At 39.4% G+C, this 17,346-nt stretch overlaps 2 protein-coding genes across 2 annotated transcripts; both read right to left on the bottom strand.

Moving 5' to 3' along the window:
* Positions 1-1,732: 1,732 nt before the first annotated feature.
* Positions 1,733-3,731, bottom strand: LOC104592422 (Putative thiol-disulfide oxidoreductase DCC). Its single transcript, XM_010251791.3, has 5 exons — positions 3,411-3,731; positions 2,928-2,985; positions 2,478-2,585; positions 2,185-2,277; positions 1,733-2,030 (listed from the first exon to the last, which is right to left on the bottom strand). Exons 1-5 carry the CDS (start codon positions 3,592-3,594, stop codon positions 1,949-1,951), a joined length of 525 nt encoding a protein of 174 aa, XP_010250093.1. The 5' UTR covers positions 3,595-3,731; the 3' UTR covers positions 1,733-1,948.
* A 3,536-nt stretch (positions 3,732-7,267) lies between these two features.
* Positions 7,268-11,543, bottom strand: LOC104592421 (beta-glucuronosyltransferase GlcAT14B-like). The gene is made up of 4 exons (XM_010251790.3): positions 10,663-11,543; positions 10,090-10,165; positions 9,856-9,971; positions 7,268-8,143 (listed from the first exon to the last, which is right to left on the bottom strand). The coding sequence occupies exons 1-4, from the start codon at positions 11,204-11,206 to the stop codon at positions 7,623-7,625; spliced, it is 1,257 nt and encodes a 418-aa protein (XP_010250092.1). The 5' UTR covers positions 11,207-11,543; the 3' UTR covers positions 7,268-7,622.
* Positions 11,544-17,346: the final 5,803 nt, after the last annotated feature.

The raw sequence follows: 17,346 nt of genomic DNA, 5'->3' as shown, positions 1-17,346 counted from the left end.
GGTTTGGTTTGGGTTGAGTTTCAACCCAACCCAACCCATTTAACCTGCCAACCCGTTAATGACCCAGTTATATAAAATTAAATGGGTTGGTTCAACCCAAACCCGCTTTAACCCAATCCAACCTGCTCAAACCCATTAATCTTATATTTGTGTACTTAAAACGAAAAACCAACTCCTTTTTAACAAATAAGTTAGTCATAGCTTAGTGGTAATAGTAGTTGCTATTTACATAAGTGGTGAAGGTTTAAATCACATTACATGCATGTTATTTTTATACAAGCAGCAAAGCCATTTAATTATGTTCGGGTTTCGGATTTGACAAACCACATAGGTTCAAACTGGTAAGACCAACTTGAACTATCCAATTGGATTGTTTTCGAGGTAATCACATCAAGTTCAAGAGTGGTTGAACTGTTTAGATCCGAATCAATCCGGTCAGACTAGACCCCGCCCAAACCGGTTCAGTCTGGTCAGACAAAACCCAATCAGATCGGATTCAGTTCGGTCAGACTAGACCCCGACCGAACCGGACCGGTTCAGTCAATGGTGGATTGACTTGGGTCGGCTCATATTAGGTTTGTGCACAGGTTTGGGGCCAAACCGATTGGCCCAAAGCGGGTCAAAAGAAGTAAATCGAACCGGGCCGGATTCAGGTCAGGTTGTACGAATACAAACCAAACTGGACGATCCAAATTGGGCAAAGAAAGTGGGTGGTTTAGGGTTCGGACCCCACATGGTCCGACCCGTTTTGGATTCAGGTCGGCTCGGATCAGCTTGCACCGGGTTGAGCCGGGCTGTGTGAACAATGGTTGGACCCGACGACCCAAACTGGGCAAAGCAAGCAGTCTTGAGCCATCTCGTCCGAGGCCTATTTCGGATTTGGGTCAATTTGGATTGGTATATGTTGGATCGGGTCAGCCCACGTTGAACTGGTTTGGACTTGGGTTAAATTGATTTGAATTTATGTTGGGTGAAGTGTGTTGATTCAATACAAAACAACCCGCCAATTAAATGGGTGGGTTCAGCAGGTTGGGTGAAAAATTGCCACCCCTAGCCATGATGACATCTAAAGTCTAATGAATGTAAATGGAAGGTAATTACTTAATCTCTCTGAAAGAGTATTTTTACGTGGAATGCTAGCTGCTGATGCAACATCTATCACCATCTTCACTGTTACGTAAGGAGGATTGATGAAGATGGCTCTAAATTATTTGAACAAACAGGTTACTGTCTATAGGGCTTAACCTCAGTCTGAGTATAAAATTGTGTATAATTGAGCGTTTTTCTTGAATGGAGAGCACCACTGGATGCCTGTGGAATTTCAGAAATGTTCAAAAATTAGGAACATAATCCCAAAATTTGAGAATATATGATTATGGTACTTGTGTGTAACATCTACGGAGAAGCTTGTTGAAGAGTGGAAAGCAAAAAGAATGTAAATTCCAATAGAGGTTGACAATGTGGCTGATAAGTTCATTGCAGATGTTTTATGCCATCTGCAAGAAAGAGATTTATGAGATACTTCAATCTTTGTTTAAGGTCGTTAATTTGGGTGGATTCGGAAAACATGCCTCTTGTTGAAAAGTACCATTCATTCCCATATTTATAGGACAGAGGAGCACACATGGTGTCTGTTTCAGAATGCAACTCTCACATGTTTGAATATATCTTTAATTTAAATAATTAATGAAATAGGAGAACTAAAATCAATACTGATACAGGGAAGCACAGCTTTTCTTGAAGGGAATCCCATAATATAAATATTTAAATTAGGAACACTAAGATAATGTAGTATAAACATTTAGATCAACTGATTTGATTCCAAGATTAATTCAGTTTTGTTCTAATGCATTTACAATAGGACAGACTCAGAGACTTTTAAGAAAAAGGAACTTCTACAACTTTACAATATACAAATATCATGATAAGTGGTTGTGACTGGAGTGTTCTATATTTCACATGAATCTGAGCGACCGAAGAATGCATAACGGTTATTTGCAACATTGTCATATGCAATATCCCGCAAGAACCTGCAAATATCCATTAACAAAAAATAAAAATAGAAGGATATGTTATAACAGATTCTGTGATTGTTCTAGAACAGTTTCCAATCTGCACTCTAAGCATTTATTAGAAGAATAAACTTGGAGATTGATAGATGGATAGGGGAAAGAAGTGACTTACAAGGGTACAAACTGTAAAAAGAATGCTAATTGTGGGAAAGGCAAGTCAATGTATTCCATGATCTTCAGTACTGCTTCTGATTTGATATATGACCTGCAACCATTAGACTCTTTAACATTTATCTTCTCAGCAACCTTTGTATAAAGTTTTGAAATACATTAATTTCATCCTTGAAAACTTTATAAGGCCTACACATTCCTGTCAACTTAAAACCAATAAACCATTATCCATAGAATATACCAAGACAATTCAATATTATAGTATAAAAAGATAAAACTTTCTACTGAAGGTACCTGTCCTTTTCAACCAGTACAACACTTGAAATATCATCGCGTGATCGTCCAGATCTCCTTAGCAATTTCCTTCCCGATTCACTCTGCAGAGCTTCAAACCTGATCCTCCTGTCAAATTTGGAAGATAGAAAGTGTAATGAGAAGAAAGATGAAATACATGGAATTAGTGAACGAATCTTCAAAAGACCATCCCTACTCCCAGTTGATCTGTAAAAATGCATTTTCATGTCAATTATCAATTGGGAGGCTTTATGTGTCGCAAAAACTTTGAAGGTCGGAGGTCTGAATTCATTTTGTTTTCCAAACAAGAAAAGACACCATATTATTTGTCTTACAAGGGCTGTTCAAACTTAAAACTTTATCAACTCAAATTGAAACTAGTGACACCACTCAAATGAGATGCAACGCACAAGAATGACTTGGTTGATAATAAAAGTTTGAGAAACCGACCTGTTTCGATCATTGTTACGAACAAATCTCACACCTCCATTACATAAGTTGCATACACCTAGTCAAAATAAATTCTGGATCAATTTTTCCAATTAAAGAGTACAAATATAGAAAAGTTGCATCTGAATGCTAAACATTCTTCGGATGAACCATGTCATTTGGCTTTCCTTGTTACTTGTTTATCAATGTTTAGCTAACTTCTAGAGGAGTCCAGACTGTGGATTTGGGTACAGATTCGTATATCATTAATTTGAGCGAACATTATCATGACCTAGAGTGGATTCGTTACAATATTTAATTAACAACCAGTAACAGCTCCAAATAAGACAAACATGATTAGATGATCATATTCCTGTGCTCATGCCCATCTAATATAGAGGAATAGGAATGAGGAATCATCTGAGCATGTTCCAGGTGGGTCACACGAATCCATGGCCAGAGGCTTGTGCCTGATAAAGGAATGGTGAGTTAAAATGAGCTTACCGTCGAACAGCATGATAGGCCTGGTGTCTTTTTCGAAGAAGTTAGAAGTCGCCTCCACCCAATCGACTGCATCCGCATCGCTGCGAGGAGGGGAAAGAGTGGCGGAAACAGAGACGGGGCGTATAACGTGCGCTGGTCGCGATAGGCGCAATCGTACGCCCCCACCAGGTACAAGGAGCGCCATGGAAATCCTCCGGCAGTCTGGCTTCTTCGGAGTTTGGATTCGCGCTTGTCGATGCGACGCAGCAGGAAAAATCACATCACAAAAGCACTTATTGTCTCTCTTCTTCAACGACGGTTAAGCAGGAACTACAGAGACGATTGCTCCAGGTGTCTAGACAGCCCAAAACACCCTTCAAGATGACCAAAAAGACTTTGCTCTATGCTTGCGAGCAATGGCATTTCCTTGTAATAATGGAAAAGGTGGAGGGCAGTAAACAGTTTTTCTCTCTGTGAGTGTGAAATGTTACTCCGCATCTTAATGATACGCGGCCGTCCGGGATCCATTGGTAAAAAATTTAGGGGTTTTTATGGTTCAATCCACGTCAGAAATCTGATTTTATGATGGAATCGTGCGGGTGTGTGAATCGTAAGATACACTTACCTTTAATCACTTTGGACCACAGATTAGTATTGTTCTCAATAAATCTCTATGCAAGCTTAGCTAACAGTGCAAGGTTAAAGGCATGAGGATCCGGAACCCCAAACCTCCTGCAAATTTGGCCTTACATGAGGTCTTCCAATTTATCCAAGAAACCTTCTTCTTTCGAGGAGTTTCCCCTCAAAAAAATTTCTTTGGTTCTTAGCTAGTTGGTTACAAATATCTTTAGGCAGCAGATAGAGCAAGACATGGAATACGTTGGGATTAAGGTTAAGACCGATTTGACCATAACCTCCTTCTTAGCCAGAAACCTCTCTGTACTGCCTCAAAGCCTCCATTATACTCCCTCCTTCAACTAAGTTGGCTTTAGAGAAGATGTACGAGTCATTTGCAAAAAAAAAAAAAAAGAGGTGAGTGATTGCAGGACAAACATTATTAATTTTGATTCCAAAGATGGTTCCTTCATTCTGCAGTTGAGTCAGGGCCAAAGATAAATGACTTCATAAACCAGGAGAAAGAGGTAGGGGGACAAGGGATTGCTTGAGCCCTCTAGTAGGATTTACTACTGAACTAGGGCTACCAATTACCAGGATCTGATATGACACAATTGTGATACATTGCGGGATCCAATTAATGAATACTTAATCAAACCCAAATATTTTTAAAACCCATTTGACACAATTCCATTCTACCCTCTCATACACCATATTCATATGTAGCTTAATTGCCATGTACCCCTGTTTTTGCCTAGTAGTCCTCATAAAATATTCTGATTTTGGCTAATGAGCTTTGGTAGTAAAAGCTTTAATCTGTTGACCAGGATTTTTGCAATGAATTTATACATGATGTTGCACAGACTGATGGCCTAAATTGGCTCGGGTTTTCAGGCTTCTTACATTTAAGAATTGGTGCAATGAAAGTCTTGTTGACTTTCTTAGATACACTTCTTGTTTGGAAAAACTCTCTTACGACACCTATCACTAATTTTCCAATTGTATCCCATAAATGTTGAAATAAGAAGTTTGGAAAGCCATTAAGTCCTAAGGCTTTTTGAGGGTGCATCAGAAATAAGGCTTTCTTCACTTCCTCTTCCTCAATGTCATTTCCTATGGTACAAGGGTGTAAACGAATCGAATTCGAATCAGATTAGGCAATATCTAAATTCGTATCTGATTAAAAAATTCGATATCCGATGGGTATTGAAAATTAATATTCGAATTCGACTAATTGATTATTTTAGGTAATTAATAAATATATAAAATAAATATTTTATTTATATAAAGTATATAAATATATAAACTATTTATATAATTTAATCATTATATATATAAATGATATAAAACATTTAAAAAATTTACATATTATATATAAGAATTAAATAATCGATTGAATTCGGATATTTATCGAATCGAATCAAATCATATCCAAATTTGATTCAATTATGTCGAATCTCAAATTCAAAATCGGATTTTCGAATATCATTGACACCCCTACATACTAAGGTACTGTTTTCCTCCTCTGAAACTATCATTGGAAGTCTGTCAAGAAGATTGTCAACTTCAGTTGGATTTGCTATTTTGTAGACCTCTTCAAAATGGGAAACTAACAGTTTAGCCATTTGGTCCTAGCCTTTAAGCCATCTCCCATTTTCATCTTTGAGGGAAATAATTATGTTCCTTGCTCTTCTACGAATGGTAGCTTGATGAAAATACCTTGTGTTTTTATCCCCAAGATTTAACCAGTTTTGTCTTGACTTTTGTGCCCACAAAATTCTTCCCTTTGAATTCTTTATCCAAGGAATCTTCTAATTCCATTAACCTTGAGATAGAAAAAGAACTTGCAGGTTTGTTTCTTTCCACAATCGAATCCATCTAACGAGCTTAATGTTGTCCTTAATCTTCCCTACCACTTGTCTATTCCATTTAACCAGTTACTACCACCCAACTTATCTTGAAAATCAAAAACCATATAGAAATCTCCTATAAAACCCATGGCCCATGAATTAGATCTTCACAATTCCTCCACAGGGTTAAAAATTCTTCCTTTTTACTCTTATTTGGTTCTCCATAGTTAAAGGAACAGAACCAAAGTTCCTCTTCTTTCTCCTGCACTGTGGTTAATATCATTCTCTCACACACAACTTTAACCGTTAATTTCAAATCTAGGTCCCACAATAACAATAATCCCCCTGATAGGCCACTAGTGTCCACACCCTAACAGTCCTAATCCTTCTCCAACCGCAGTTTTTGTTTACATGCCAACACTGAACATTTATTTTCATTAAAAAATGATTTTTGTTTTTTTTTTCTATGTAGGCTCTCTTTAGGGATTGAACTGTCAAGGGGAAGCTCTTTGTGGTATGTTTAGTGGGCCTCACTTATTACACCCTATTGCTACCCCAACCCTGATTGTTCAGAACCCAAAAATAAAAGAGAAAAAAAAAATTAAAATTCATCATTGTATACCAACAATTCCATTGTGTGAGTAGGGTGGTAAGGGAATGTGTGGGGGTCTCCTTGAAGGACAAAGGAAAGCCGAGAGCAAATGATAGGCTAAGGGCTAGGGTGAATAGGATGATAGAATGATGTTCTCGTTATGAGTTAGACATTTATTTATAGGGAGAGATCCTGATGTCCCAAAAGGAATGAGCTAAAAGTGTTTGATGAATCTTAGATTTATGGTCAGTTGTCAAGGAACACTGCTAAGGTTTCGCTACATGTCTTATGAGATATTTCAAGGACGAGGTTTCCTTTCGTCTGAGGATTTTCATAGTACACATGTGCTACTTCTTTTTGCGAGTCTCTTAAACTGGCGTGGCGCAAGTGACGTTAATACTTATCTCACGTGTCTTTTCTAATTTTACTGGGTGTTATGTCACGCATGTTATTAATAAAGCACGTGTTTCTTTACTTGTTTTTGTCATGCGATGAACTTGAGCTCATCGTAGACTTGTGAGGGCTTGGAACCTATTGCAGATTTGTGGTGGCTCGTGCTCATCGCACGTATGCAATGAATCTAGGTTCATTGCAGCCTTGCGATGACTTTAAGTCCATTGCAAACTTGTGCAGACTTGGTGCTTATCACAGATTTGTGCCGAGTCCTAAACTTGTCACGGGTACTTTTGTGGCAATGGTTTAGCATCCTCGGAGCTACTACCGTCGTAGTGATCAGCATGTACCTACACATTGTTACCAATATAAATCACCAAGCACAGTTTTCTTGCTTCAAGCCATCCTTTGATATTCACCATCCTTAATTTCTTCATCTGAATACTATATTACTATTATCTTGATCATGTCCAAAAAATAAGGTCATTGTGCATAAAAACTATGCACAAGCCATACAAGGATAAAGAGTATGGATATCGTAACAGAAAACGTAACAGATAGTAAGATATGACAGTATGTATTTCCCATCTTTGTATGAAGGGTAATGCGTGTTTCTCATCTCGCCAATTAGCTTTCCATCATTGATCCAATAGAGTAGTGTTCATTGGCCAGCGGTTATCAGGCCAAAAAAGAATACTCTTAATGGCATAATCAGTTGATACTGTATATAACAAAGCCCAAGTCTTCCGTCCAGCAACTTTCAGTTAGCTGATGATCTTTGGATCAGGTACACTGCTTTGCATGGAAATCCTCCACAGACAGTAAACCCACGATAAGGGTTTTGATCCTTTCTGCACCTGGTCCAGGCCTAAGTGTGGTTATATTTGTTAGGGTGTAATGTGGGGTAGTTGCATTTGTGTTTCCTTCAATATTGTCAAACCACCCACCAGGCACGAATCCATCAGCAGCACGCCCCAAGAGCTCAGCATCGATCTTGTCAAGCACTGTTTCGTTCCTGCCAAATTTCCTTGCAAATGGTGCATTGCTATCAACCATCCTCTGGTAGTCATCAACAATGAGGAAATGGGGATGTTGTTTAGGAGGATTATCCCAAGATATGAAGTGGAGATCATGGTTTACTGTGGTGTTTCGAAATTCCTCAGCATTGCAAATGACTGTGTGAAAGTAGCCTTCAGGAGAAGATAGGAAGTTGGCATAATACATAAGGACTGTCCTTGGAAGGTTGTCCCAGCCCCATAAACAGTACTCAATGAATGGACGAGAAAGCATCATCCAGGCAGAACCTGAAGAAAGCAAGTTTATAAACCCCTGTTAAACACTACAGGCAAGTTTGCTAAAAAGAATATTGTAGTTTAGTTTGAGTTTGCCAACAATATCATATTATCATCCTTTCTTTCCAAAGGACCTCAAGTATCAATAACACTATAGTTGACTGGTAACAAAAAGCATATAAAAATTGATAATAAATGCAGAAGCAGAATGAATTTTCAGTTAGATTGCTGTTTGGCCAAAGTTTGGCTCTTGAAAAAAAATCATTATTGGATGCATTTTAAGCCTGCGGCCTGCCATCATTATGTAAAGTGACTAAATCATTCATCGATTACTATTTCTGACAAGTAAAGGGTGATGTTGGTTTATAAACTCAACTAAGAGTTTATGGAATGTCCGCGATGACCTCAGCCTTTAGCTTGCGTTCTTTCTGTGGTTGGGGACTACGCATATGTTAGTCATGCTCGAGGTCAATAATTATTAAAAGCTTATATTTGAGCCAAAACCTGGATGGATTCAGCAGATTCAATAAAAATATGAAATTGAAAACAGGGCATATGAGTTGATTGTGACTCAGGTCAATAATCTTTAATACACTGAAGCTAATCCATGGGCTGGCACCCAGTCAAATCTGAAACAGCAGCAAACCTTTATACATCAATTTAACCATACATTGAATAAGAGGAACCAAAAGTTCTGGTTGTCACATTAACTGTGGGGGTAATCAAGAAACTCAGAAAGTAAAGCATAGCTAAGAATTACATCAAGATTATTGGCAGACTCTCATAACAATATTCTTTAGATGGATAAGAGGCTGGAGTAGAACATTACTAATTTACTGAATTTATTGATTATTGGAAAGCTTTTATACATCAAAAAGTGCTTGCCACACCATTAAAATATGAGATACAACATATTGCTAACAAAAGTGCTAGCCACAGGAGGAATAAATCAATTCCCTTTGATTGGTTCATGGGTTTGACTTTGCTTTGGTGTAAAATGGAAAGTAAAATGATGTGGTCCCCACCTTATATGAAGAATTAAAGTAGGAGAAAGATTTGTTTGGGAGGATTAATAATAGGAAGCAAAATGATGTGGTCACCTTTATGAGGGGAGAGGTAGGAGGAAGATAGTGTAAGTTTTGCATTAAATTTTCAGGTGCAAAAATTGCACTCAGTGAGTGCAAATTTTGTATTACCCGGTTCACATTTGCACTGCAAACAAATAGAGGCTGTTACTGTGGTTTATGCATACAGAGATTTTATAGAACAAGCTTACCTACTACTGTTTACGGCCTTAGAATTATTGAAAGCGTGAACTTTCACCCAGGATGAGACAATTACTGTCCTGATGCTATTTTCTGGAAGGGGTAAAGCATTTATGAGATGTTAAATGAATGTAGGCACACCTCCACCTTTATCAGGATGATCATAAATCTCCACCCTCATTTGCAAAGAAAATTAAGATCACGGATACAAACTATCTACTTCGTGAATAAATATTATCATCCTTTGTGACAGCAGAAATACAAAATCAGATTGGTATGGATTTTGCCCCCAGAGTAAGAAGCTCTTATTTTTGTAGCATTGTAGAACAATCAGTTCATCTCTAGTCCTACTGAACAAGAGATTTTGGGTTCCTGATTATAACAATTACTGGAGCTAGTAAAGAAGCATACGCAATTGATCAAAATTCTAATGGAATAAAAATGAGAAAAAAATATCACCTGTAAACAGTCTAAAAGCTGTAGGTACACTCCTTTTTTCTGTAACCCAGAAGACATCAGATTTTTGCAAGCTATAAAGCCCAGGATCTATGATCACGGGCTTGGCTCTCTGATACCTACAAGTTGATCAACACAGCATCTCAGAATGCAGAGTTCTAGTTTTATGGTTTAACAGAAAAATTCGTGCGCTTTCTTCCAAAAAGGGGATGACAGGGAAACTGAGGAGAGACATACTCTTTCCATCCAATGTCGCCTGTGTGCTCAATGAAATTAAGGTGCCTCGGAATGGTAGATAGAGTATGAAGTAGATCTGTTTCAGCCAAAAAGAGAAGGGAAAAAGGGTTGTTGGTCAGATACACGCTATTAACAACTGAAAAGGTTTTAGAAAGTTGAGAAGAGGGCAAAATTTGATGTTTATTTCTCTTCAGGGGGGACTTAAAAGTGAAGAAAAAGCAGACCAAAAGCATCAAAGAAATGGGTAATAAAAAAATTCGATTCAATTGTCGCTGAAGAAATGGATACTTCAGTCTTCAGCCAAAATTAGTAATATTGAAAAACGTTAACAAAACCGGTAAAGGGAAGCAACCAAGAAAAATCAGTTCCCAATTCTCATCAGGAGGCCCAAAAAAAGCCAAAAACACCATTCCAAAAACAAACAGATAAAGAAAAACCGAAACCCATTTCTTAAATGAGAAAGGACCATGTGCAGACAATCAGAAAACGACTACCCCAGTTCTCATCAAAAAACAGGAAAGACCCAGAAATCCAAATCACGAATTAAGAACAATTTCAATTTAAATTCTTTACCATCTTGAGTCACCAAAGGATAATCCGAGGCGCTGAGATTAATAAACCAATCCCACTCTCCTCCCTCCTTGAGCAAGATTGCCGCGGCGTGAAGTGTGTTAGTAACCATCGTCGGTCCTCTGTAAGTAACCAAATTTGCCCGCACCACGACACGGACATTGCCCACCTTGGCATAAACAGGGTCATCTCGAACAAAATTGGCCAGGTCCAGCCGCTCGGCCGCGGATGCTTCAAGGTCCAAGTGGACAACATACTGATTGAGAGGGTGATAAAGAGCTCTTAGAGTCCTCTTCAAACTCTCTCCATCGCCAATAGATCCAGAGATCAGGTAAGCGAGTCGGGGAATCGGGTTCGTAGACGTGGAAGGGATTCTCAGTTTCGATTCGACGAAAACCGGCTGTTGATTGTCGGCCGAGGTTCTATAAACCGGTAAGACACCAAAAGAGGAAGAGAGAGAAACCAAGATTAGAACAGATGACAACAAAAGAGAGAACACCAATGAGAGAAACCATTTCTTCTTCTTCTGTTGCTTATTAGTCTCCATGTAAAGTAAAGCAGCTGAGACTTCAGACAGAACCGATGCGTTCAAGTCATTCCTCTAATATTTCGCCCAGATACAGAGAAATACGTAGGAAGTCGCTACTTTAACCGGTCGACATGGATGTACAGGCGACGTAAAGAGAGATTTCAGAGAGTACAGAATTCGGAAAGGGAGATGAGGATACTGAGGTTGTCTGTGTATGTACAGTGGGTGAAGGTGCCCACCAATGCGGGCCGAGGAGGTCTGATAATGGTGGGCTTAGTGAAAGAGCCGAACTGAACACTGAGACACCCAAGAACTTTACTGGGTACGGCAATGGTGAATTGGGTGGATTGTCTGTAAAGAGAGAGAGAGAGAGAGGTTATCCGTAATTCAGCATACTGTAAAGGTTGTACCAACATTTGGATGCGTGGAGAATGTTAATTGGACAACAAGAAAAGTGTGAGCTGCTTTATGTGACGTAAGCATGTAGTGGCGGAGTTGCATTATTATAGTTCGGTGAGGAGCAATTTCAGTGTGGTGGCGTGATGCTGATCATTAAAAGTCTGTGTGGGTGTGATAAGGGTTAAGGATTTAATGGAATACGACTCTTGTGAGATTTTCATTGTCAACCGCTAGATTGTAATAATTGCATCAATGGTCAATGGGTCCCTTCTGTGGTCTCGACATGAAGCGGGCCCCAGTTACAGAAAAAAAAACTTAAAAGGAGAATCATTGTGACCAAAGTAATGAGGCACCGCATTATGCGGATTGACGATTGATTTATGCTGCTCATCCATAATGATGCATGCAAAATGCAGTGAGGATTTGTTTTCTGGGTCGGGTTAATCGATTGGGAACAGCGACAACCGCTCCCGACCCAATTATTAACACAAACCACGAAAACCAGAATCGGTATAATCGGCTCGACCATACCGGGTAGATCCGATCCATTGATCGCTCTATCAATTGGTTGACTTTTCAATATTTCAGTGAATCGGATCTACCCGATTCACTGAAATATTGTATTTGGTTCATGCTCGATCTTGGTAATGCTTAGTGGTTTGACTCTTCAATTGGTTTTCCTGAATGGCTTCTTTTGCGAATTGTGCAAATGTTGGTTTTTGTTAATGTTTAATAAGAATGTATTTATGTAGATATTGAATTATTAATGTGTTGTTGTAGGTATATAGTGGTCGCTCAGATCATCAGAGTACAGAAGGTGTCGAATTAATATCACACGAATGCTTGGGATGAATTTACAATTTATTCGATGTCTGTAATGAATTATTCATCGATCACATAATTGCGATAAACTCGTACTCAAAATGGGTTGCAATGAGGTTTGGCCATAATAAACCTGTGATAAGCTTTAAACACCCGCGGAATTGCGATGAGTTTTATACATTCACGATCCCACGATGAGCTTTGCACGTGCGGATCTGCGATGGTCTTCAAAGTTATTGCAAAACCATGACAAGCGTAGGACTACTACAGACCAGGGATAAATGCTAGAAACACATGTGTCTTTAATTTACGTGCATGACGGGACGCTCTATGGGCCTAATAAGGGTGTGCCAGCTAAATAATGACGCCATTTGTGCTACGTCAGTTAAATGGGTCACGAAAGGAAGTAGTACACGCGAATTATGAGAATCCTCGGATGAAAGGAAAGTTCATCCCGGGGATATCTCGTAAGACATGTGATGAAACCCTAGCAGTGTTCCCTGACAACTTACAATGAATCCAATATTCCCTTTCCTAGTGGGAATCAAATGTTTTTGGATCTTTCCTTTTGGGACCTCGAGATCTCTCCCTATAAATAGGGGACTACCTCGTAATGAAATCTTCCTATCATTCACATTTGCCCTAACCTTTAGCTTACCTCCTGCATCTGGTCTTCCTTCGTCCTTCACGGAGACCCCGTACGTAGCCTCTCCACCACACTTACAATTATATTAAATACCAAAAAAATGTCAAAAAGGTATATTTCAATATTACCATTCGTACCAATTATGACTAAAATTTGTTTGACTAGAAAATAAATTTATAAATGCAAAATTAAACCAACTTTATAATTGCATGGACCAAATTGCAACCTACGTATTTGTATTTATACTCTTTCTAAATAGAGCCTAATATACCAACTCTGGTGGTGCTATTGGTACCATCCTAGGTGGGGAGATTTAAGGGCTACTCCACGTGCTTAGCCCCTAAAAAAAGCATTTCCTGAACCAATACTCAAATAAATGAAACGATTTTCGTGTGCTCTCTTGCAAATAGGGGGTGCAAGTTCGGCCGGCTCAAGTAGGAATTTTGTTAAAATTTGAACGGATCCACCCCAAAAGCCCAGGTCCAATGTAATGTAAAATCTTCAAATTGAGTATTCAATTTGCTGCTCCCCTACTTAGGAAGCCTTTCTTCCATTTTAGTGTATTAAAATAATTGGAAAAATTTCTTGGTACAGTAAAATAATTGAATATAGGCAGATCTAAATTCGGTTCATTTATATTCGAAACTGAATCAGATTTATATTAAATTCAAATCAAATTCAGATTGTAATCGGATATTGAATAGTATAAATAAATTAAATAAAAATATTATATATTATTAATAATATGAATTAAAATGACTTTAATATTTTTTAAGAACAAAGTTAATTATATGAAATTTAGACCATTCAAATCAACTTTATTAGTAGATATAATATAAATTTTAAGTATATAAAGATTGAATCGAATCGGTGGGAGATGACAGCTGGTTCAGGTGGCAAAGTCAGAAAATATAATTCCAACCAACCTGGGATCGAATCCATCCTCTCCCTTCAATCATATTTCCCAATTTTCCCTGATTCCCTCAATCCCAAAGACCCAAACCCAACCCAAAGACTAGGGGAAAGTGGGAAAAAGGTAAAAAGCCTGCGGAGAAGAAATTAAGTATAAAGTATACGAGTTGAAAATGTGTCAATTCCATCTCCGTCCTATCTTTAAGAAGTTAGCGAAAAAGACGATTTATCTTCTTGTTCATTATTGGGTTGTACAGTGGCAAGCACATGTGCATTGGATTCTCTAGCCATCAATCCATCATCCACTGGTAGGGCCTAATCCATGGACTCACGGTTCTATAAATTAGGGTTTCACATGGGCTTAAGCTGGGCCACCAATAAAAACTCTCAACCCGGCTAGCCATAAGGTAAAACTCGGTCCTCGCGACCTTGGCGCGTTGCAGAGCCGGGCACAAGTACGAAGGGTCGTACCCGAAAGGCTGGCGAATGAGGCTCAGCCGCTCCCCGCTCACTCGCTCAGGTCTCCGTCTGATTGATCCCTTGTGCCCATGCAGCTGCCCCATCCATAGGCGACATGGACAACCAAGAGAATTACAGAATAGGAATAGGAGAGATGTAGGCTGGCCTAGTTTATTGCCTGTATTGTTTAGTGGGGACTGAGCAGCGAGACAGAACAGGACGCACCGTCTCCAACACATTGGATTGGGTCGGGAGTTCTGTTAAATTTTGGGAAAATTCTTGATAGTTATCCTGTACTTTGGCTCGAATGCCAATTTAGTATTCGAATTTTAAAACGTGACAATCTAGTATCTGAACCTTTTATTTTGCAACAATTTATTATTCGGCGTTAATACACCATGAATTAGAAGATAAAAAGATCTAAATACCCCTTAGCTAATTTGAGTAATGCATATAACTTAACCTCTCAGAACCAAAAAAATGGAAGAATGCTCCCCACTCTCTCCTTTGAGCCCTAACCCGAAACACCCCACCGGCCACTCACCACACACCAGTGTCCATGATTGTGGAACAATGACAATAACTCTAATCGAAGAATCCTTTGCAACTCACACTGACGGGTTATCAGTCCTCGAAACAAAGCAAATACGACCAATAACTGGCATAGTGGAGATTGAAGATCTAACAAGTTCATCTGATGGAATGTCTGATCTGGAAGTTACATCAGAAGAGTTGAATGATGAAGAACTTCAATATACATCTGGTTCTATCCCCAAATTGCAATTCAGGAAAGATACATCTAAGGCTCGCTGGAATGCAGAAATGGGAATGGCTAAGGTTATTGAAAAGAATGGCAAAATGTGGATAACAATAGGAATAGTTCGAAGAGGAAAGCTCTACTGCACAATTGAAGAAACCTTGTTTTTGGCTGAAATAGGGGCACATCATCTGTTGGATGTTGGTGATACAACACTTTTCTTGAAAGATTTATATGAGAAGGTTGCAGAAGGAAAGAGTGGGTGTTGTTGGGAGACTTTTAAGGTTTACAGACACCTAAAGTCCCTTGGGTACATTGTTGGTCGGTATGGTGTCCCTTGGACCATGAAGAGTAATAATGGTTGTAATTCTGCTCTTCAAGGAACAACAAAAACCAGTGCAGTTTCAGACAGTGAATTGGTGAACAATTTTTCCTTCATCAACCAACTTAAAAATTTGCAATTAGTGATTTGAGACTGTATTTTGAAGTTTACCTTCCTAACAGCAAGTTCAGAAAATCACCTCCTGGTGATCCAAGTTTTATGCTCTATGTAACTAGGGCTTATCCACCATCAAGAAATGAGATTGAAGAATTAGAGAGGAAGTGCAATGGAATTCCCTTAAAATTCTCTCATGTAGATCATGGGTGAGTCCGTTTCTTTTCCATCAACAGAGTGGAGCTTCCACTCCTACCTTGACACTTTCAAGTAGGTGAATTGGCAAGAAATGGGTAGGGAGAGTTTGTTTGGATTGGGGATGCCTAGATCTAGCTATAATTTATAAAAGCTTCATGTTTTTTATTTTCTTGTGGGCTTCAGTGAAGGAAGCTGTTGTAGTTAGACTTACAGGCCAGCTGCTTCTGTTTTTGAGCGGTTTGGTGACCTTCTTAGTTAATGAAAAATTTTCTATTGCTTTAAAAAAATGTCCATTTCTATACAATTAAAAAATAGTCCTAGTCCTCACAAGCAGAGTAATGGAGGGTGATGCTGCTCAATCCGATGTGGAGCATGAACTGAGGAGAGCAAATAGATAGTCCTTGCCAATAAGGCGGTGCCGAGCTACAAGGACGAAGCCGCGCTTCAAGACCTGTGATCAAGAAAGGAGAAGTCAGAGGCCCGAGGAGTTATCCCCGGGTAGGTACTCCGACGCTCAAGTTGGTAAGAGGTGATGGATGGCTGGGCCGAGCTATAGGGATGCTGGTTCGAGCAGAATAGCAGTATGAGTGTCAGAAGTTGGAATCCCTTACCTTGAGCATGGAGTATCTCTTTATAGCTGAAGGTCCGTGTCCTGGTCGGATCAGGCTTCCGGGGTTGTCGGGATGAGGTTGGCCGCTGAAGTATTTGGGATAGAATCCTATTCCCCGGCAGAATTCTCTTCTTTACCCTTCCTTATCCGTAGTTATGCTCATCCGTGTAATGTGTAGTTGATGTGGTTGAGAGGATAAGATGGGGGGCCATAGTAATAGCGTAGCTCAGCCTAGGTCACGGAGGCCATGTATGCCGCGGAGCTGGCCGAGCTATGCCGACGTGGCCAAGATGAATGAGCGATGACTGGGCGGCCACGTAGCTCAGCCATGACCCGAATAGAAGGAATAAAGAGAAGTTTACTCTGTCCATATTGCAAAGCAGGAAAGTAGAGAAACATAGAATTACGGTAACCCAATGCTTGGGAAACTGCTCCCACCAAGGAAGCGCCTTGTCTAAAGACTCTAAACTGTCCTTAGCTATAACAACCTGGCTAAAACCATCCGGAAACTTAACTGACTCCGGCGCCGAGTTGACAACGTCATAGGGCTCCAATTTGATATTAGCCAAGACTCTACCAATGTCTTTCCGACTAGATCCTTCCAATGTAGGGAAGTTTCTCTAGGAAACACGAAAGCCATGGTGATGCTTGAAAGAAAGAAATCGAGCGTGGGATTTAGTTTTCAAATGAGAGTAGGCAATCTTCCGAGAAGTCGTACAAACACTGGAATTCTTGTGAGTCTGCAAGGATGAGAGGTCGGGAGCAGATGAGAGGAGAAAGGCTCCCGCATTCATGGCGTAGAGCGCCAAAGGTTTTGGTACTCTGATGAGAGTGAAAATAAAAGATGTGGAACACATTTCTTTTTTATGAAGAAACTGATTCAAATTTCGAATGGAGAAGAAAAGATGTGGACACATTT

This window comes from Nelumbo nucifera, chromosome 8 (genome assembly GCF_055504915.1).
Source record: "Nelumbo nucifera cultivar China Antique chromosome 8, China Antique-T2T, whole genome shotgun sequence".
Lineage (NCBI taxonomy): Eukaryota > Viridiplantae > Streptophyta > Magnoliopsida > Proteales > Nelumbonaceae > Nelumbo > Nelumbo nucifera.
This window is presented reverse-complemented; position numbering and strand designations above follow the sequence as displayed.

Coding starts and splice junctions, on each gene's coding strand:
- LOC104592421 (XM_010251790.3), bottom strand. CDS start 11,206: ATGGAGACTAATAAGCAACAGAAGAAGAAGAAATGGTTTCTCTCATTG. Junction 10,166..10,662: donor TCCTTTGGTGACTCAAGATG/GTAAAGAATTTA, acceptor TGGCTGAAACAG/ATCTACTTCATACTCTATCT. Junction 9,972..10,089: donor GGCGACATTGGATGGAAAGA/GTATGTCTCTCC, acceptor ATCAACTTGTAG/GTATCAGAGAGCCAAGCCCG.
- LOC104592422 (XM_010251791.3), bottom strand. CDS start 3,594: ATGGCGCTCCTTGTACCTGGTGGGGGCGTACGATTGCGCCTATCGCGA. Junction 2,278..2,477: donor GTACTGGTTGAAAAGGACAG/GTACCTTCAGTA, acceptor TAATGGTTGCAG/GTCATATATCAAATCAGAAG. Junction 2,031..2,184: donor TTTTTACAGTTTGTACCCTT/GTAAGTCACTTC, acceptor GGATATTTGCAG/GTTCTTGCGGGATATTGCAT.